We start from the raw sequence: 21,875 nt of genomic DNA, 5'->3' as shown, positions 1-21,875 counted from the left end.
TCTTCTGTAGCATTCCAATGAGATTCCAGCTGGTTGATGTACTCCAATCATGAAGTAGTCCTTGAGTCCAGAACTGTTCTGTTGATATTGATATATTGCACTGCCAAATAACTCTAATTGGGATTGTTAAAAGGCTGGCAGGAACATGTAAACTAAAATCTCTCATACAAGCTTACAGATTTGAAGAATGCTTTCTCCTGTAGCTATAAAAAGGGGGAAAGGAAGTTTACATTGTGAGCATTTGTTGACTGCTCCAATGAACTGTGTAACTAGAGGCTGTATAGCTAACGCAGCTGTGAATGTGATCAAATTCCATCAGACCAACATAAGAACTAAGAGCAGGAGAAGACAATTCAGCCCCTCCTGCTTGCTCCAAAAATTCAAAGCAATCACGACTGAACTCATCTTGGGCTTCAACTCCACTTTTCTGCCTGCTCCTCGTAACTCTTCAATTAATTACTAATTAAAAATTACTTTCCTCCTCCTCAAATTTACTTAATGTCCCAGGATCCACCGCACTCTGACTTAGTGACTTCCACAAATTCAAGACCCTGAGAGAAGTAATTTCTCCTCATCTCAGTTTTAAATATGCTACTCCTTATCCTAAAAATTATGACCTCTCATTCTAATTTGCCCTACAAACAGAAATATATTTGTTTGTCACCCCCCTTCATCCTTCTAAACATTAGACAGAATAGGCCTAAACTGCTCAATCTCTCTTCATAAGACAAACTCATCTCTGAGGAAGAAGTGGGTACTGCAGATGCTGGAGATTAGAGTCAAGATTAGAGTAGTGCTGGAGAAGCACAGCAGGTCAGGCAGCATTCAAGGAGCAGGAAAAATCGACGTTTTGGGCAAAAGCCGTTCATCAGGAATAAGGACTTTTGCCAAAACGTCGGTTCTTCCTGCTCTTCGGGTGCTGCCTGACCTGCTGTGCTTCTCCAGCACTACTCTAATCAAAACTCATCTCTGAAGTCAATCTAGTGAATCTCCTCTAAGCTGCCTGCAATACAACTATATCCCTCAAGTGAGGCAACCAAGAAGGCACCAAATAAAAGGTAGGATTAAGAAGAATGTCTACACAATCAAAAATGCTGTGAATTTGAATTGGTAAATTCAAAGCAATGAAAGATTTCTGCCTGAAGTTTATTGTGTCTCCCTCAACAATTTACTGTCTCTCTCCCCTCTCACACACACACACAAACCATCTGGCAATTACATATGCATGTACTCATCATCTCACCCAGTCTGACAACTGATCATTAAAAACAAACATATTACACTCGTGGAGGATATAAGAACACAAAGTATTATTAGGAGCAGTCCCTCTCTTCTGCTCTACCATTCTTGAACTCATGATTGATTAGCTTTAATCATTCAAGTTAAGGTAGATTAACTCTACTTTCCTGCCTTATCCCCATTGCCTTTGTCAATTCATGTTCAAAAACTTAACAGTGTTCAATGCACTTTATGACTAAATTTCCACTGCTCTCCAAATATATAATTACAAAAAACTTTGTAGAACAAATTTTCTTCAAGTTTCCTCAAATTATTTTAGTTTCAACAAGGTCACATTTCACTTGATAAAGGGCAGAGAATGTCAATTGGAGTGATCAGAATCAAAGTGAACTCATTAGAGTGTGAATTTATATTTAGGATTTCTGCAGGACATTCAATTCCTATCGACGACGTACACCCTCTGTTACCAGAGTTTCTGGTCATGCTTTTGTATCAACACTCATTATTGTGACTTGGAAGTCCAGTGCTCCTCTTTCAGAATTGATGGTAGCTAGGGAAAGGCTGTATCGGGAAAAGGGGAAAAGGAATATGCGATAGGTGGAGTCAGAGCTTAGAGGAAAAGAAAGGCAGTTAGGCAAAGGGATGGATAGTAGTAAGCCAGGAGAGAGAAGAACTGCTAACGGTGACAATAAATAGGTGAAAACGAGTTGGTTGTGCTAAAAGCAGCATACGTTATGAAAAGGCCTGTGGTGTGGGAGTGGGTAAAGGACCTGGAAGATGGTGTTCAGGTTCTAAAGTTATTAAACTTGATATTCTGTCCTGAAGGCTGCATAGTCCCCTGTGGAAAATGTGATTTTGTTCATCCAGCCTGCACTCCGCCTCACTGGAGCACTGCAGCAAGCCCGAGACAGAGGTTGGCCAGAGAACATGGTGGTGTGTTTAAGTGACAGGTAACCAGCAACTCAGTCATTTTGAGGCCAGAACTTGGCTGTTCCGCAAAGTGATCGACCAGCCTGCGTTTCATCTCTGCAGTGTAGAAAAGTGCAGCAAATACAGTAGATTAGATTGAGTGAAATAGTTGGATTATAATTCAGTAGACTAGGTTTAGATTGAGCTTCAGCTCAGCAGTAGATTAAATTATATTTCATGTGACAATATCTCATTCAATTTGCTGCATACATTCTTGAAAATTCTGCTTCTGGATATATTACATAATAAGACAACCATGAAGGTAATTATGATTTTGTGCTACTGGGGACTGTGGAAATGAATATTGGCAGAGGTGCACAGGGGTGGCTGTACACCTCCATTTTATACCTTTTTAAAAATTTATTCATGGGATGAGGGGGTCACTGGCAAGGCCAGCATTTATTGCCCAGCCCAGGGAGCAGTCAAGAGTCAACCACGTTATGGGTCTGGAATGAAGGGCTTATGCCAGAAATGTCGATTCTCTTGCTCCTCAGGTGCTACCTGACCTGCTGTGCTTTTCCAGCACCACACACTGACTCTGATCTCCAGTATCTGCAGGCCTCACTTTCTCTTTAGATTCTTAATTCAAATTCTTTTTGTTTGTATTCAAATTCCACCATCTGCCACGACAGGATTCAAACCCAGGTCCCCAGAACATTACCTGGGTCTCTGGATTAACGGTCCAGTGATAAGACCACTAGGCCATCACCTCCCCAATACCTAGCACCCAATTCCAAAATTACCCCCCATTGTGATAAAGGACAAATTGCTCCTGCATAGACTATGCAGGCATAACAAGCTCATAAATATTCTTTTCAATAACTAACATGTTCATTTTTAAAACAAAGCTTTGATAATTTATACTATTTTGTAATATTTCAGTAAAATTTTAACTGAAATACATTGGTTGGTTTGTAACACTTTAATCAGATTTTGGATTGTGCATTTTTAATATGTATTAGACACTGTCTATGTAATGCTGGAGTTATTTTGCTGTCACAATCCAAAGCTTCTGCCTTCACCCTGAATGACGATGAGTCACTCTGTATTCCAGACACGTACTTACAGCCTCCTGGACGCATGATGTGAAATCAAATGTCTTGCAAGTCATTTAGAGCACAGTACTCCCAAAGGAGGGGAGACTCTTCACCATCCACCTTCAATCTTTATGCCAAGAAGGACATTTTCAGCTCATTGTTAAACACCAATGACAGAATTTGATTGCCTGCTTCAGCTGATCCATTCTCTTGCTCACAAGTCAAAACACAGCCAATGATTTTCTAGAAAGCAGGCTACTGACCACTGTGTAGCCCCCTTTTTCTTGCACAGATTCTTCAATAATAACAACTCTGATGATTGCTGCTCTGTATTTATGGTTAAGACTCCTCCATCTCTCTCAATTTTTATCTTTCTAGTTTCATCTATAGTTTTTGGGAGCCATCTGCTTTTGCTTTTCATGTGTCCCCCAACTCCAACTCCAGCCCCAGTCTGTTTCAGGAGAGGTGAGGGCACATGTGATACAAATGCATCTCATCGCCAGATGTCTGTGCAGTGCAGAAAGTAAAGTTCCAATCTCTTCCTAACAGATTCCAGAGTCACGTAGGCCAATAATGGTCAGCCTGCCTCATTCTACTTTTCTGAAGATAGGAACAGGGAGTAAGCCACTTGACTGTAGTCTCTTTCTGCTATTTAATTAGATTATAGCTGATTGATATCTCAACTTCATTTCGCACACTAAATAGAAACATAAGAGTTAGCGTATATCATTCAGTCCATTGAATCTGCTTTTCCATTCAATTAGATTCTAGCTGATGATCCAGATCAATGCCTTTCTCCCCACATCCTTACATGCCTTTATACCGTTAGTATTTAGAAATCTATCAATCAATCTCTAGTTTAAATATACTCAATGACTGAATTTTCACAGTCCACTGTGGTATAGAATTTCAAATGTACCCAAATTGCTGGCTAAAAACAATACTCTTTATCATAATCCTAAGTGGCTTTCCCATATTGTTAAATTCCCATAAGTCCAAACGACTATGCCTAATCATGTTATTGTTGTCCAGGTCTCTATCTTTTCATAACAGACCCTAGCATTTTCCTTATTGCTGACGCAAGGCCAACAAGGTTTGCGATTCCCATTTTCTCTCTCCTTCCCTTCTTAAATTGTGGCGTGACATTAGCTACTTTCCGGTCGGCATACCATTCCATAATTTGTACAATTTTGGAAGAATAAGCACCTGTGTATCTACTGGCTCCACAATTACTTCTCTTAACACTCTGGGATGTAGAGTATCAGATACCACAGACTTATCAGCCTTTAGTTCCAGTAATTTCTTCAATCTTCTTGCTAATACTAAATGTCTTCAATTCCTCATCTCCCCCCCCCCCCCCCCCCCACAATCCCTCGGATTTTTAATTCTGGAAGATTTCCTACACAAAATTAAACCTTAATATACTATTCTACAAAACTATCCTTACCACACTCTAGAAACTCATCCACCACACCATGAGTGATCATTAGATTTATCCAGGCTATTTGCAGAATGAGGTGTCTCATGATTTTGAGTTACCAATTCAACATGATTCTCTAATCTCCCAGTTAATACCACACTGAAGTCCAGGAACTGAATATTTAAATATATTTGACATTTAGGAAGGAGGAGCTGAAGGAAAAGATGATATTAGTTCCAGTCCTGTTAAGATGTAACTTGTCCAATTTGTACAAGTCACACCAGTCCCAGAACAGATGCCAATGCCTCAGAAAACAAATGTCCTCCCACCTACAGCACTTCTCCAACCACATGTTCATTAGCGTGTGGAATAGGGTGTAATCCTGAGATTACTGTACCTGAAGTCATGCTTTTTCATTTCCTTCCTAACTCCTTAAAATCTGCTTCCAACACCACATCCCCATTCCTATCTATGTCATTAGCACCAATGTGGGCAGTCCAACCTCCCACAGAAGGTTGCCATGCAGTTCCTTCTTGGGATCCTTGATCCTGGGACCAGCAAGGCAACACACCATCTCTGAGTCATACTTTCTGCCTCAGAATCACCTATCTGTGGAATCCCTTGCCAGTGTTACTCTCCCACTCTTCTTCCTCCACTCCTGTGCAGTTAAGGCGCCCAGATTAACTTGGTCTGGTTGCATTCCTTTGAGAAATCATTGCCCTTCACCAGTATCCTAAGTGGAAAACTGCTTAGCAAGAAAGATACACTCAGGGGACCCCTGAATTGCCTGACTAGTTCTCTTAGACTACCAGCCAGTCACCCGTTCCTTCTCTGCCTGTACACTCCTAATCTACTATCCACATAGTTGTATGCCTTGCAAATGCTCAGCAGGACTCCAGCTGCTGCCTGACTCAGTGTTCCCCAACAGATGACCCTTCCCTGCAAATCCATTCAGTTGGACAAATGGCACATCTATGACTTCCCACATCCTGCAGGATATATATACATTCTACTTGACTGAGCTGACCAGCTAGACTCATGAATTTAAAAGCTATTGATTACAATTAGACTGGACAATTACTTGCCAAACAACTTCTCCCCCTGTACTAACAATGACCCCCTTGGCATCATGGTAGCCCACAAACCCACCAACACACTAAAACAGCAACTAATGAACTTGAAAGACCCTATATAGGCAACAAGCGAAACTAATATCTTTTACAAAATACTGTGCAAGAACTGTAACAAACACTACATTGGACAAACAGGCAGAAAACTAGCCACCAGGATACATGAACATCAACTAGGCACAAAGTGACATGAACCTCCCTCACTAGTATCCTTACATACAGATAACAAAGGACACCACTTTGACTGGGACAACACATCCATCCTAGGACAAGCCAAACAGAGAAATGCACGAGAATTCCTAGAAGCATGGCATTTCAACTGGAACTCTATCAACAAACAGAGTTAGACCCTATCTACCACCCCTGAGAAGAAGAACAGGAAATGACATCACCACAGGAAGTGACATCACTGACCCAAAGACACCCAAACATATAAATAGAAAGCAGGAATCATCAGCAGTGCTTCGCCCGGAGGCCCACTGAAGATGTTACCTAGTAGGGTGATGAAACGTCTGGAAATGAACCTTCCAGCTCAGCGAGCAATCACACATCCAGAACCTCAACCTGAGCTACAAATCTTCTCAAAACACGCTACTCCCTGACAGGCCCATAGTTTTTCAATAACTCCCTTAACATTTTCTTTAATCAGATTAAACACCTTCATTACAAACAATCCTTAATCTTCTATACTCAAGGAGATACACTCCTTGCCCATGAAATCTGTTCTTATAAATTAATGCATTTCACCCTGATATCATTCTGAATGTTAAACTGCAGACTCAGCTTTGCGCAAGTTACTATATGATTTACTGGTGTTTCAGTCAACATTTTGGATGTACGGGGTGCACATGTGTCATACGCAGGCAGACAGAGGGGGACAGGATGAACAGCAGAGCAACAGACAAATAGTGTTCCACATCACCTATGCAGCATTACTACACAGAATAGAATCTGTCCTTTTTGCAAGTTAAACATAAAAGTTATTCATTTGTTGTCAAGATCTGTCATCAAGTAGTCAACTGGCAGTAATCCTATCAAGATTAGATACCATCAGAAATCATGGGGCTATTTCATTGCACTCAATCAACTCTCAAATCATTTGCAAAGATATTCAAGTTGCTAAAAATCATCACTGCAGATAAGAGATAATCACCACAGGATTCCATGCCTAGCACATCCTCAAATTCAGTTCAAAAAAAGTGTCTATTATAACCAATGTCAGTTGTGCTAATTTAGGTGACGAAGAGGTGGGAGAACCATCAATTTGCATTTTATAATAATTATTGTCAAACTCTGCTGTACGATTAACACAAAATTACCCGGAGATTGGCAATGTAACTCAGAGGCCTGATTTGTTGGTCTCAAGTGTAACAGCATTACGGTATATTTTAATCAAAAAGCACTTAGCTGAGATAATTTATAGGCAGGAAATAATACTGTGAATATTTAAATATATATCAACTTGTATCTGACAAGAATGAAGTAAAGCTCAAACCTCCAAAAAAAGAGATACATTTCAGCATGAAAATGTCCAACTTTCTAAACTGATAAGCTAATTACAAACTGTCACACAGTTTTCAGGCTGTGTATAATCAGTTATGTTAATGAACAAGTTAGAATATTTATTACAAATTCTGTAACTCGGCATATTTAATCAAGCCTTTCCTCACGGCAGAGCTGTCATCACACATTCTGCATGCAGCATGATATATATTTGAATAAAACTGTAATGCATAGTGTGCTAAATGAGAGTTAAGATTTCCCCCCTGCACACTGAGTTCTAGACAAACCAGTATGTTAGACTGTTCTAAAGTTAATGCAAAATTAAGTATGAACTGACAACAAATGACACACAGGAAAAGACTGACTGATTTATCATCTCTCTCCAATACTTGGGGTGCATAAAGTATTGCAACTAGATGCTGTCTACCTCCCCACTAGCCTTAGACATTGACAACAACTCAAAATAAAAACCACACTGGCAACGTACACATTAACTGTTAATCCACCTACCTTTTATAGGATGTGATCTCTGCCCCAGCCAAGAACTGGTCCAGCTCCCTTGTGAAGGCGTGCAAAAGAAAGACTCTCATTCATTTTCTATTTTTCAAACTTAAAAAATCCCAAAGTGCTTTATAGCCCCTCAAGTACGGTTGTAGAAAGCACAGCAGACTTCCGTAGGTAGAAATGTGATAACGATGGCAACTGAGGGATAAACACTTGTCAGGATACCAGGAAAAAAAACCTCTACAATTCATTGAAATTGTTCCACGAGATCCTTTATATTCACCCGAGAGGGAAGGATGGTCTCAATATGACATTTCATCTGAAAGGTAGCGTCTCTGACAGAGCAGTATCAATCTGGACTGTATGCTCAAGCCTCTAAATTGGTGCTTGAATCCAAACCTGACTCAGAGGTGACATGCTGCCAATTGAACCACACCTACTTTAGAATAAAGTAGCACCTTGGCAAAATAGGATACATAAGAACAGAAAGAAGAGGCCATCTGGCCCCTCAATCCTGAGGTGCCATCTTGAGGAAGTGACAAAGATGATTCATGAGGATGGGGCAGTGGATGCTGTCTACATGGACTTCACTAAAGCATTTGATAAGGTCCCTCACAGAAAGCTAGTCCACGAGATTAAGTCACATGGGAATCATGGTGAGTTGGCAAGCTGGATTCAAATCGGAAGACAGTGGGTAGTTGTGGAGGGGCATTTTTCTGACTGCATCCAGTAGGGTTCCACAAAGATCAGTGTTGGATCTTTGTTGCTTGTAACATATATACACATGATCTGGATTAAAACATGTGGTCTGATTAGTAATTTTGCAGATGACATGAAAACTGGCAGAGTTGTAGATGGTGAGGAATGTTGTCAAAGGATATAATAGGATATAGATCAATTGGAAAGTTGGGCAGAGAAATGGCAAATGGAGATTAATCCAGACAAGTGTGAGGTGTTGCATGTGGGAGGTTGAAAACTCTAAATAGCAGGATCCTTAAGAGCACCGATAAACAGAGGGATTTTGGGTTCCAAGTCCATCGCTCTCTGGAAGTGGCAACACAAATGGATAAGGTGGCAAAGGCGACATATGGCATACTTCCCTTTATCGGTTGGGGCTATGAATATAAAAGTTGGCGATTCATGTTATAGCTGTATCAGCCTTTAATTAGACCACTTTTGGAGAAGTGTGAGCAGGTCTGATCACTACATTATAGGAAAGACTTGGATGCTTTGGAGGAAGTGCAAAGGAGGCCTGAATGGTAGTATATTAGCTATTAGGAGAGGTTAGACAAATTTGCATTGCTTTTGCTAGAGTGTAAGAGACTGAGGGATGTCCTAATAGAAGAACATAAAATTATGAGAGTATGGAATAGGGTGGATAGTCAATGTTTTTCCCAGGGTGGAAAAATCAAATACAAGGGGCATAGGTTTAAGGTGAGAGGGGAAAGGTTTAAAGGAAACATGCAAGAAAAGTTTTTTTTTTAAAACAGAGGGTGGTAGGTGACAGGAATGCCACAGGAACTGGTCGAAGCAGATATGCGAGCAATGTTTATGAGGCATTTAGACAGACACATGAACAAGCAGAGAATAGAGAGAGGTATACAGACCATGCGCAGGCAGATTGGATTAGTTAAGAATAGCATCATGGTAAACACATACGTGATTGGCCAAAGGGCCTGTTCCTGTATTTTACTGTTCTATGTAAATTCAGCTCTGGTAGGACTTGAACCCATGTTCCCACAGCCTTTGAAATATTAATCTGGTGTCATTGGCTATACTACTGTCCTTCCTCAATAGGTAACAGGCATCAAGAGAAGTTGAAGATGTTTGCAGAAAATGCTGAAAATAAACATGCTGATAACATAAAGGCAAGGTATAGTGGGACAATATGTATTTTGCATCCGTTATGATTGGAATAATTCTACAATTTTCTTTTAATTTTGTAGTCATTGTTTTCTTCCCAAAATTAATTTTCTTTGGATAAACTATAAGGATTGGATTATAAATAGTGATGTCTGTGAACTACATGGGTTAGTTCTTTATATTTCCACTGTAAAAACTGATCACAATCCACGTATAAATGAACCAGCCAGGCTAATCAATAGCAACTACATAGGAGGACAAATTAAACCTGGTAACCAAGTTCTCTCTCTCTCAAACTCACAGGCCCTTCAATCCCCTACGTCTGCTGAGCAAACAGTAACAGTCCTAAAGCTTTAGTGCTCTATATTTCACCAGGGACAGGTGTACTGTCACTTAGACTGAGACACGTTTCAGCCTCTTCAACCCTGCACAGCACCCTCCAGGAACTCTGATGAGTACCATGCCAAGAGCTAAGACAGCAAAAACCCTTTTCTTTCCAGAAATTCCTTAGTTTTCTCTCTATCATGCTTCTAACTCATACTGAAGGACATATCTGGTCAAGTGAGACTGCCACCAATTTAATGACACTGGCTGCCTGTCAATGTTAATATACCACCTATGACATCCTCAGCCTCGCAAGAATCACAAAGTAACTCTTGTTGTCAGAGAGCAACAACAGGACATTGCCGAGCCAGGACATCTCAATGTACAAATTGCTGTCATCCAGTCTGAGTGTCAGATCAGCTAACAGCTGCAGGCAGGGGCTCTCAGCCACATCCAAAAGTATTGCTGAAGGACACAGAATTCCCAATACTCCTTACAAACAAAAAGTACTGTGAATGCTGGAAATCTGAAATAAAAATAGAAAATGCTGCAGGCAGTTGCAAAGATGGAGTGGACAAGTATTCCTTGAGGAGGAGGCTGAAATTCAAAATCATACAGACTTTGGACAAAGGAGAAAATATTCTCATCTGTGAAGGGATCGTAAACCAAAGAGCACAGATTTAAAGTAAAAGAAGCAAACATAAATAAAAAAAAAGGAAAAAATTTTACATGGAGAGAAGTTAAGGTCTGGAATGTACTGCCTGAGTGTATTTAAGGAGACAGGTTCAATTGAAAGATGCAAAAGAGAATTAGACTGTCATCTGGAAAGGAAGAATATGTAGTTATACGGAGAGAAGGCTGGAGGACAGAGCTAAGTGATTTGCTCATTCAGAAAACCTGTCCAGACACATTGGACTAAATGGTTTCCTTCTGCCCTGTAACAACTGTGCAATCAGGTAGCCCATGTTGGGTGAGAAACGGAGTTAATTGTTCAGGTTGACGACCTTTCATCTGTAAAAAGGTTAAAAAAGATGAGATTTTACACTGTCTTTCATGATTTGTCTTCCACCTCCACTTTATAAAGGAGGCGTTACCCTCTCCTTTCTTCGATAACACAGCTAAGACGACATGGGGAATTGTTGGCTGGAGCTGACACCTTTTGCCCATGGGATCATGATTCCCCCCGCCCCTCATTTCATCTCCACCCACAGGTAAATGGCATAGGACTATACAAATGTAGGAAAGTCCCAATTGTGTTGTTTATTGATCTTACATTCGACAATAGTGTGGTTGTCATTGATGAGTCAGGTTGCCCAGAACCAGAAAGGTCAAAGTTTAGCCAGGGTTAGTACTCCTGGGGGTAGTTTTCTGATGGTCATTACCGGACTACATTTATTTGTAACATAAATTGGAAAACAAAGCAATTTTGGATGCTTAGTTATTTTTATAACTCCAATCAAATGTGGAACAGTGTGCTGTACACTGACTTGATGCACTTGAGCATACAACTTTTGCTGAAACTAAATTTAATACTTTGAGAGTCACGCTGGTACTAGGTGTCTTTGGATTGAGAAAAGTGAGAAACTTCCCAGTAACAGCTTTCACATTGATGTTAAGTAGCAGCTTTGTCATAGAGCTGAGAGCAAATTGGACTCAGACCTCAATAATCTGGAAACAAGTCAGATCTTGCTCTCTCCCACTTCCCTCCAAAGTGGAAAAGAAAAAAAACACTCAAGAGACCATACATAAAAAAAAACTTCAAACTGAAGCCAAGACCCAGGTCCAAGTGACAGGTTACCAAATTGAGGATCTCTGCAGTCAACATGATTTATTTGCTAGAAAACTTAAAGAATTGAGAGAAGGTCACCTCATTTCTCTGTGGTTTAGACACCTGATGCACAGATCTTGTCCCTTCTTAACCTGCATTTTCACAAAAACTGTGTTTGTCTCACCTGTAATGTTCATGCTAGATGTGAATGATTTCAATTTGATTAATGGCTGTTAAATGTACCGAGGTACAGTGCAAAGTGTTGTCTTATGTACTTTACAGGCAAACACAAGTGCATCAGGATAACAGAACAGAGTGTTCGATACAGTGTTACAGCTGCTGAGAAGGTGCACAGAGAGAGATCAACATTAAACGTTAAAGAGGTCCATTCAAACATCCGATAACCGCAGGGAAGCAGCTGTGCATGAATCTGTGCGGTAGGTGTTTACAAACTTTTATACCTTCTGTCTAAGGGAAGAGGGTGGAGTAGAGTATAACTGGGGTGGGAGGGATCTTTGATTGTGTTGGTTGCTTTACTAGTGCAGCAGGAAGTATAGATAGAGTCAATGGATGGAAGGCTGATTTGCACAATGGTCTGGACTGTTTTCACAACTCTCTGTAGTTTCTTTCATATGTGTTTGGATTTGAAGGGGGTTTAGTTTAACTTTGAATATTAGTAATTAATAATCTATTTTCCCACATGTTAGAGGATAAGTTTGTTCGAATAAGCTTTTGTGCCCTTTGGCATGAGCTTTATTTATATTAGATAGTGGTCAAAGACAGACAAATTAATTAAAATCAACACTAAAGTGGCCATTTTCTCTTTGGGATTACTTGTGGAATAGCTGTGCTCAATTTCCAACACAAACTTCCCATCAGGGTCATGACTGTTACTAATCGTACAGAACAGGTAGATGAGACTATGTGGATGAATTTCCTGCTTTGTGCCTTCATTGACTACAAATAAGTCTCTTGATCACTAACTGCTTACTCCTGTTGTAAGATGTCTTGGGAAGAGAGAAGTGGAGAAGACTGGCAAGAGTAATAACCCTGGTCTGCACTATCCTCATGGTTTCCTAGATAAAGGCAATGATCCCTCATCTATAATGAAACTCTGATAGTTTAGCACTAAATCATTAAGCTATATACAAAATTTCCTGATGCAGGTTCCATTCCCTTGGATCCATTCACACAAAGAACATTGTGTGTACAGCAGCTCACCAGTGTGATCATATCAGCAGCTGTTGGTCCCAGTTTTGCTTTGTCCTGTCCTCTATTCATCAGAAGAGGTAAGCTATTGAAAAACAATCTATTTTTCAGTTGTCACAGCAGAATTCAGGCCTAACACTGGTTAGCTGCTCATCCATCTCAGCACTGTCAGCAGGTCCTGATTGGATAATAATTGACCATTGATCAGATTGTCTTTCCTTCACAATTTCCAGTAATTTATATAATTAACAAGCAAAAGTGTTCAAAGAAAATGTAAAACAAAAAGCCACTGGACTTTGTCTCCAGTTGAGCTAATGTCAGGAAATTAACCTCCAATTCCTGGAGAATTCAATCTTGGGAGGGTTAGAAATCCTCAATTCACTGTAGGAAATGTACTGGGATAATGCAGCTTGGAAGGCATTAGATAAATTCTGTGGTTACTAAACCTGGTAAAAAGACACATCATGCTACCGCTTGAAGTGATATGCACTAAAAAGCAATGAACTGAAAATATAGAGCTCTCTGAATGGACCTGTCTTTATAGAGTTGCCCCTTCTGTTCATGGTTGAGTGTGTTGCTGGAAAAGCACAGCAGGTCAGGCAGCATCCAAGGAGCAGGAAAATTGACGTTTTGGGCCAGAGCCCTTCATCAAACTCTTTACCTTCTGTTCATGATGCTGCTGACAATGGTGGAGTTAACACTAACACAGGATGCTGACACTTGGTAACCAATGTGGCATTGGTCAAACTAAAAATCAACAATGCAAGGTCTCCTCAATATTTTAAGGGCTAGTTTGCAGTCAAAGTTAGAATGGTTACTCAGGGAGAAACCGAGAGTGCCAGCATTGCTTACATTTATAGCACTGTTGAATCAAAAGCAGGGTATAACCAATCATCCCCCAGTGCAACTGAAGGGAAAGAATTCGCTCATTGCTGGATAGCCACATTGGTCAGCCAAGCATTGCTCCCACTTCCAAAGAAGTTGCTTCCATAACTGCTACCTCACAGCACTAGGGACTCAGGTTCGATTCCAGACTCAGGCTCGATTCCAGACTCAGGCAACTATCTGTGTGGAGTCTGCACATTCTCCCTGTGCCTGCGTAGGTTTCCTCCAGGTGCTCCAGTTTCCTCCCACAGTCCAAAGATGTGCGGATTAGGTGAATTGGCCATGCTAAATTGCCCATTGTGTTCGGAGATGTGTAGGCTAGGTGCATTAGCTAGGGGAATGGGTCTGGATGGGATGCTTTCCGGAGGGTCGGTGTGGAACTGTCAGGCCAAAGGGCCTATTTCCACACTGTAGGGATTCTACACTTCTGTGATATGAGGGGCACATTTCCTCACTAACACACCCATTTTGAGAGATCAGAACTGGGGAGGAGCCTACTTCTTAATAGATGCCCCAATCCAATGGTGCAAGGTTATATTCAGGCACACTCCAGTATTTATTTATGGCTTTTTATCTATGAGGTAACCGGCTCAAGTTCTGACTGGTTATTGTCAGGAAGTTATCACAGACTAAACCCATTTCCTCCCGAGTCCCAAAGAAGAGTCACATCGTATTCAAAACGTTAGCTCAGCTTTTCTCTGTCCACAGATGTTGCCAACCTGCTGAGTTTTTCCAGCACTTTGTTTTCATTACCAATTCTGCCCTTCCAAACACATTCCAAGCAAAAGTGCTCTGATAACTTCAGTGGTGGGGACACATCTAGAACAATTCCAGGTCATTCTGCTGTAATATATGTTTTGTTAACGTGAATTCGCTATAACGTGATTGACGAATTAGGGTCACTGTTTCTAAAGAGTGAACTTTTAAAGTTCGATTACATCACCAACACTTTACGCACTGTTTCTAAAGCGAGGTTTTTCTATAATACAGGATTGCACAAGAGCACACAACCATCTCATTACAGAAGAACTACCTGTATTCAGGACAGAATTAGTAGCACATGGAAAAAGGTGGGTCGATTAGGAAGAGTCAGCATGGGTGTCTAAAGGGGAAATCGTGTATAACTAACTTGGAGTATTCTTTTTAAGAGGTAACAGAAAGGCTTGATGAGGGTAATATGTTGATCTGGTGCACATGGATTTCCAGAAGGCTTGAGAGGAAAGAAAGAAGTCATGTAATACAAAGGACAATAGAATGTGCATATAAAATTGGCTGAGTGATCGGAAACAGAGCAATGGTCAATTGGATAGTTTTCTGGCTAGAGAATGGTATGTACTGGAGGGCCTCACATGCATTGGTATTGGGACCCTTGCCTTTCCTGATATAGATCTTGGAGTGCAAGGGGAAATTTCAGAGTTCGCAGAAGAACTGTAAATTATGAGGACAGTGCAGAACTTCAAAATGTGATTAGACAACACGTCAGACATGTTGGTGTGAAAGATTCACCATCACAATAGCATGAAAGACTAGATAGGAGACTGGAATGGAATCCTAAAAGGGTAGGGAGTGGGAGTAACTGTAGCCAAGGTGGCTGAGGAAGTCAGTGGGCTTATAATCAAAATTAGTTGATAGCCTGGTGACAAACAGAGAAGTGAAGGAAAAGGAGGAATGATGCATCATGTGAAACTGACAGTAGGATCTAAATTGGAAGACAGGTTTCTGAAGCTTTCCAAATCAGGGTGAGAGCAGCATCACTATACCAGAAAATAAGTTAAAGCAGCACCCCCTCAAATCCCTGTCTCCATTATCTCACTCCACCCTCCTCAGACTGCACTGGAATAGGAGTGTTTCACACATTCCAGGACCCATTTGTGGAACACCTTTTATGTGAAGGAAATGAGAGGAGTGAAAAGAAAAACTGTTCAGTGAGGGAGCAAGTTTGATCAGATAGAGGTTGAGGGAAATTGTTTGAGCATCCACTCAAGGGCATTATGTTGAGGTTGTACAAGACATTGGTGAGGCTTCTTCTGGAATACTGTGTCCCGTTCTGGTTTCCCTGTTAGAGGAAGGAGATTATTAAGCTGGAGAGGATTCAGAAGAGATTTACCAGGATGTTGTCAGGAATGGAGGGCTTAAGTTATAAGGAGAGGCTGGGACCTTACATAAGTTTATAAAACCATGAGGGGTATAGGTAAGGTGAGTGGCAGGTGTCGTTTCCCTAGGATAGGAAACTTCAAGACTAGGGGGCATATTTTTAAGATGAGAAGTGAAAGATATAAAAACAAACATGAGGGACAGTTTCTTTTTTGTTTTACACAGAGTGGTTCATGTGTGGAAGTAACTTCCAGAGTAGTCGACATAGGTACAGTTACAGTTACAATGTTTAAAAAGACATTTAGGTAAGTACATGAATAAGAAATGCTTGGAGGGATATGGGCCATGTGCAGGTAGGTGGGACTAGTTTAGTTTGGGATAATGGTTGGTATGAACTGTTTGGGCTGAAGAGTCATGCAGCATGCAAACAGACCCGAAGAGATGGAGATCTCTCTCACCATCCTGGTGAGGACTGGAAGTTCAGTGATTGAACATCCATGGCAAAGAGAAGATGGCTTGGGCCAGAAAATTGGAAACTTTAAAGTGATGGAGGGCACCAGGAGATTTGCAGACATTGGCCGGGGGAGATTAGGCATGGGTAAGAACAAAAATAGAGCCAAGGTGGAAAGAAACCAGCTCAGAGGTGTATGCACAGGCTTAAACGACAGGTCTGGGGGCAGTCCTGCTTATGGATCTTGGCAAGAAAGTAGAAGGGAGTTCTATGGGGCTGGTGGTCTATGAAATGGGAAGCAGTGAAGGGGTGAGTCAGTGACTGTTCTGGAACAAATGGATTGAAATTCACTGCTGGGGTCATGGTCTGTTGGACTAGGAGACTGTTGGAGAGTTGCTGTTCAGCGCCTGCAAGGTAGAGGTTAATTTGCCAGATATCCACTTGTCAGCAGGTCTGATAACAAGGTGGGGGTTAGATACAAGAGATCAGAGTGCAGCAAGTTCAGAAAGTAACGAGTAAGAATGAGTGAGGAGAGTAGAGATATTTGGGGGTGGGGGTATGGATGCTTTTCCTTTCCTTTCTTTGTGTTTATTTTATGTTTTCAGTCAGGAGCACATTCAGTCTGGGTACATGTGCTGCTTGGCCTCTTCTCCTGTCCCGTCACCATTCCCTTTAGTTCTAAAGGGCTAACACTTCTTTCATTCATCCTCTCCAATCTTCCACCTATTACAGCTCTCCCCTTGCTGAAATGCGAACATCCCTAGATTTTCCTCGAGCTGACCTATAATGTGAAATCTAGTCCTCTCTCCACAGATAATGCCTGAGCTGTAGAGTACTTCCAACATTTCTGGCATTTCTTAGATTCCCAGCATCCATGGTATTCTGATATTTGATTTCTGCTGATTCTTTCATAGACCAGATCTTTTATTTCCACTGAACACACCGTGGGAATCACAGATTAGGTACATTCTAATAATAGCATGCAAATTCATCTGACATAATCACATATCAAATCATTATATTCGCTGAAGCTCTGTCTAATCAAGTACACTTGTATTACTGCAGCTTAAACGTCATAAAGGAATGGAAATATGACATAGATAGATACTACAGCTGAATTGAGCTGCTTCATTGCTTTCAAAGCTGAAGTGATTTATGCACATCATCTGGAAGTAGAGAATTATGGACAACAGACTGTGAACTAGTTTGTCATTGATTCTAACAGGTAATATATTGTTTCTGCTCCAAAAATAGATTTTTTAAGAGGCTTGGAGTTAGGTGAGAAATAAACGAGGACAGTGATAAGAGCTTGTAGGCAAATGGGATTGTGATATTTAACACCAGGGATTGTATTCGAACTGGAAATGGGAACAGTTACAATTCCCTATAAATTATCTTATTCATCACTGCTTCTTTCGCTCTGCACCCATCATCCCTCAACACTCACTTGCGTGCCAGCCCTCAATGACCACTCCAACCCCTGTCACAGTCTGACACAACCCAGGCTGAACCAACACCCAGCATATTACGTGCCCCATCACTCCTCCTGCCATATCACTGCCCCACATTCCCTGTACCTGACCTTCCCTGCACACGGTCACTCCCAGTGCACCATCAATGCCCTTCCCCTGATACCAAGCTACTCTCCCAACATATTCCCTGCAACCCATGAACCCCTTGACACTGTCTGCATCCATTCAAACCCTTAACACTCTGTATCCAGTGAGTTAATCCCTGCACCCTGTCACTCTGGACACCTTCCATTTTCAGTAAATCAGCCCTGGACATTCCCTGTGCATTGTCAGTACCTCAAATCTTCCTGCCCAGTCACTTCCTCTGACAGACTCCCTGCACCCAGTCACATTACTCCCTGTAACCATATATTACTCCTAATAGCCTGTGTCCAATTCTCCACCCTTGATAGATTCCCTGCTCCCAGTTATTCCCACCCTGACCGACTCCTACAACCAGATATCCCTCCATCCGACACGATGCCTTGTTACTGAAATAACTCCATGAAGGCCGGTATCCAATCACCAAGTCACCATTTATATATGCAAAGTACATGACACTGCATTCCAGACTATAACCACTCACTGTCTGAAAACATTTGCCCTCACATCTCCACTGCTATTTTTTTGTCATTTACTGTAAGTCAATGATCTCTGGAAACTGGATCCGTGTTCTACATGGTCTCCAAGACTGAGAAATGATCTAATTAAAAGCTACAAAACACTTCAAAAGGGATAAACAGGGTAGATACAGGGAAGATGTTAGTCCTGGCTGCCGAGTCTAGAATCAGGGGGCACAGTTTCAAAATAAGGGGAGGCCACTTAGAACTGAGTGAAGAGAATTTTGTATTACTCAAAGTATTGCAAATCTTGGACTTCTTGACCGAAGATGACAGTGGAGGTTAAGCCACTGACTATGTTTAAAGCAGGGAATGATAGATTTCTAATTGTCAATAATGTAAAAGCATTTGTGGATAAAATTGGAGATAAGAATGGAAATCGATGATCAACCATGAACATACCGAACGGCAGAGAAGACACAATGGGCTGAATGGCCTATTGCTGTAATTACGTTCATAACTTCCTTGTACTTTCTGCACTTTTATTCATAAAGCTTAGGACACTGTATGCTTTATAAACTGCTCCCTCAATCTGTTCAGCCTCCAACAATTTATGCACATACACATAGGCTGCTTTGCTCCTGTCCCACCTTTAGAATTCTTCTCTTTATTTCCTTCTGTGACGTGGAAAAAAAAAATCAAGTGGGGAGACAGGGAACGGGAATGCACCAGAGGTCAGAATCATAGAAATGCAAAATTTTCAGATCAAAAACGAAGTGGTTTAAGATCAAAATGAGATCGAGTGGGTATGAAGGTAGACATGAATGAAAGATCCAACTTCTGGGCTAAACAGGCCGGAGTTTTGGTTAATTAGGAAGGAAGTGGCTTGGGTGCAGCCGAGAAAATCAAGCACTGGGTTTCAACTGCATTTTATTTTTCCATCACACAATCTCTATCCATACACAGCATATATTATGATTGACATGAATAATTCTGAATCATGTAGGAAACTGCTGCACTTCCTTCCTCAAGAGCGCATCGTAGTAATATACTGCCTCAATTCTGCTGCGAGTTTTGGATCTAAATCGTAAGACTGCTAGAAACGGTGGAATGGTAGATTTTTTTTTAAACTGAGAACGATTGAGGGCATACTGAATTTGCTATCCGTTATAAATGCCTCTTGATCATAGCTATCAATGACTTTGACAGATTGCATCAGTTCTGAGTATCAGCTGCAGTTTCCAATTTTACTTGGATTTCTACAGAGATTTTCTTTCTTCAGAAAAGCAACACCAACCACTCCTATAACTAAGAATGTACAATACCTTGGTAAACAATAATGACCTGGAGATTAGAACAGAGATCCCTTAATTTGTATAAAGGCAAGATACTGCAGATGCTGGAAATCTGAAGTCAAACCAGAAGAAGCTAGAAATACTGTGGCAGAATCTGTGGATACAGAAAATAGGTTAACCTTTCTGGTCAATGGTTTCTAGTGAAAGGCCATCGGCCAGTGACAGTAACTCTGTTACAGCCCGATATCCTGTATATTTCCAACATTTTCTGTTTTTAATCCACATTGCTTGAAGCCTATGAAGATTACAGGACGTTTCATGTACCAGCACATATAATGCTACTCAATTTGAAAAGTGGATTGAGTGGACACTCATAAAACTCCCGCAGTTTTGAACTACAATACAAAGCACTACCACTCACATTATGCACACACCATGGGCAGACATTTATTGTGGGGAGATAGACTACAAGAATCAATTACAAATTCAGTCTTGACTTATTAAAGGCATCAACTATTTTGACCAATTCAGTACAGAGTTAAGTACCTACTCTGTACGGAGCAATTTTGTTGGATTTCATGTATATTCAGGTCTTCCCGCCATTTCAATCAGCTGCTCACACTTGCTTCAGTGGGGAGGACTTCAACAGTGAGATGCTCGATGCAGCTGCTAATATTTAGATGCAAATACCAGATGAAGACTTCCTGGGCTTTTGTGGTACAAGAGTAGAGTCCCTATCTTTAAGCATGAACGCCTCGGTTCAAGTCCCATTTGCTTCAGAAGTGTGTGGTAGAAGATAGAGGGTGGTGATGGAGGATTGCTTTTCACAGATGGTGGAGGCCTGTGACCAGCAGTGTGCCTCAAGAGTCGGTGCTGAGTTCACTGCTTTTCGTCATTTATATAAATGATTTGGATATGAACAAAGTAAGTTTGCAGATGACAGCAGAATTGGACGTGTAGTGGACAGCGAAGAAGGTTACCTCAGATTACAATGGGACAGTGATCACATGGGCCAAGGAGTGGCAAATGGAGTTTAATTTAGATAAATGAGAGGTACAGCAAATTGGATAGGCAAATCAGGGCTCAAGTCCTGGGAAGTGTTACTGAACAGAGACACCCTGGAGTGCAGGTATATAGTTCCTTGAAAGCGGAGTCTCAGGTAGATGGGATAGTGAAGAAGGCTTTAAGTTTGTTTTCCTTTATTGGTCAGAGTATTGAGTACAGGAATTGGGAGGTCTTGTCACGGCTGTACAGGGCATTGGTTAGGCCACTTTTGGAATATTGTGTGCAACTCTGGTCTCCCTTCTATAGAAAAGATGTTGTGAAACTTGAAAGGGTTCAGAAACGATCTACAAGGATATTGCCAGGGTAGGAGATTTTGAGCTAAAGGGAGAGGCTGAATAGGCTGGGGCTGTTTTCCCTGGAGCATCGGAGGCTGAGGGGTGACCTTATAGAGATTTATAAAATCATAAGGGGCATGATTAGATTACTTACAGTGTGAAAACAGGCCCTTCGGCCCAACAAGTCCACACCGACCCGCCAAGTGCACCCACCCAGACCCATTCCCTTACATTTACACCTGCACCTAACACTACGGGCAATTTAGCATGACCAATTCACCTAACCTGCACATTTTTGGACTGTGGGAGGAAACCCACGCAGACACGGGGAGAATGTGCAAACTCCACACACAGTCAATTGCCTGAGGCGGGAATTGAACCCGGGTCTCTGGCGCTGTGAGGCAGCAGTGCTAACCACTGTGACACCGTGCCGCCCACAAAGTCGGTTTAGAAACCACAACACTGCGATGGCCGGGAAGCGAACCCGGGTCAACCGCTTGGAAGGCAGCTATGCTCACCACGATATCACCATCACCCTAAAAGCATTGTGGAGAATGTGGGCATGAATTGGGTAAACAGACAAGGTCTTTAACCGGAGAGCATAGGTTTAGGGTGAGAGAGGAAAGATTTAAAAGGGACCTAAGGGGCGACGTTTTCAAATAATGGGTGGTGCATGTATGGAATGAGATGCCAGAGGAAGTGGTGGAGGCTTGTACAATTGCAGCATTTAAAAGTCATGTAGATGTGCATGTGTACAGGAAGGGTTTAGAGGG

The 21,875-nt window shown here is 41.4% G+C and overlaps 1 protein-coding gene across 14 annotated transcripts in view; it reads right to left on the bottom strand.

Moving 5' to 3' along the window:
• The window catches only part of osbp2b (oxysterol binding protein 2b), a 331,588-nt gene that overhangs the window by 58,802 nt on the left and 250,911 nt on the right, over nt 1-21,875 (bottom strand). For 12 of the 14 annotated variants that reach the window (XM_072587169.1, XM_072587170.1, XM_072587172.1 and 9 more), the window contains one exon: nt 7,809-7,856. The exons of the other annotated variants lie outside the window; for them this stretch is intronic. In XM_072587169.1, coding sequence (XP_072443270.1) covers nt 7,809-7,856 — 48 coding nt within the window. The remainder of the gene's footprint in view (nt 1-7,808; nt 7,857-21,875) is intronic. 14 annotated transcript variants of the gene reach the window in all.

This window comes from Chiloscyllium punctatum, chromosome 17, assembly GCF_047496795.1.
Source record: "Chiloscyllium punctatum isolate Juve2018m chromosome 17, sChiPun1.3, whole genome shotgun sequence".
Classification (NCBI taxonomy): Eukaryota; Metazoa; Chordata; class Chondrichthyes; order Orectolobiformes; family Hemiscylliidae; genus Chiloscyllium; species Chiloscyllium punctatum.
The sequence above is the reverse complement of the archived record's forward strand: the minus strand, read 5'-3'. Positions and strand labels throughout refer to the sequence as shown.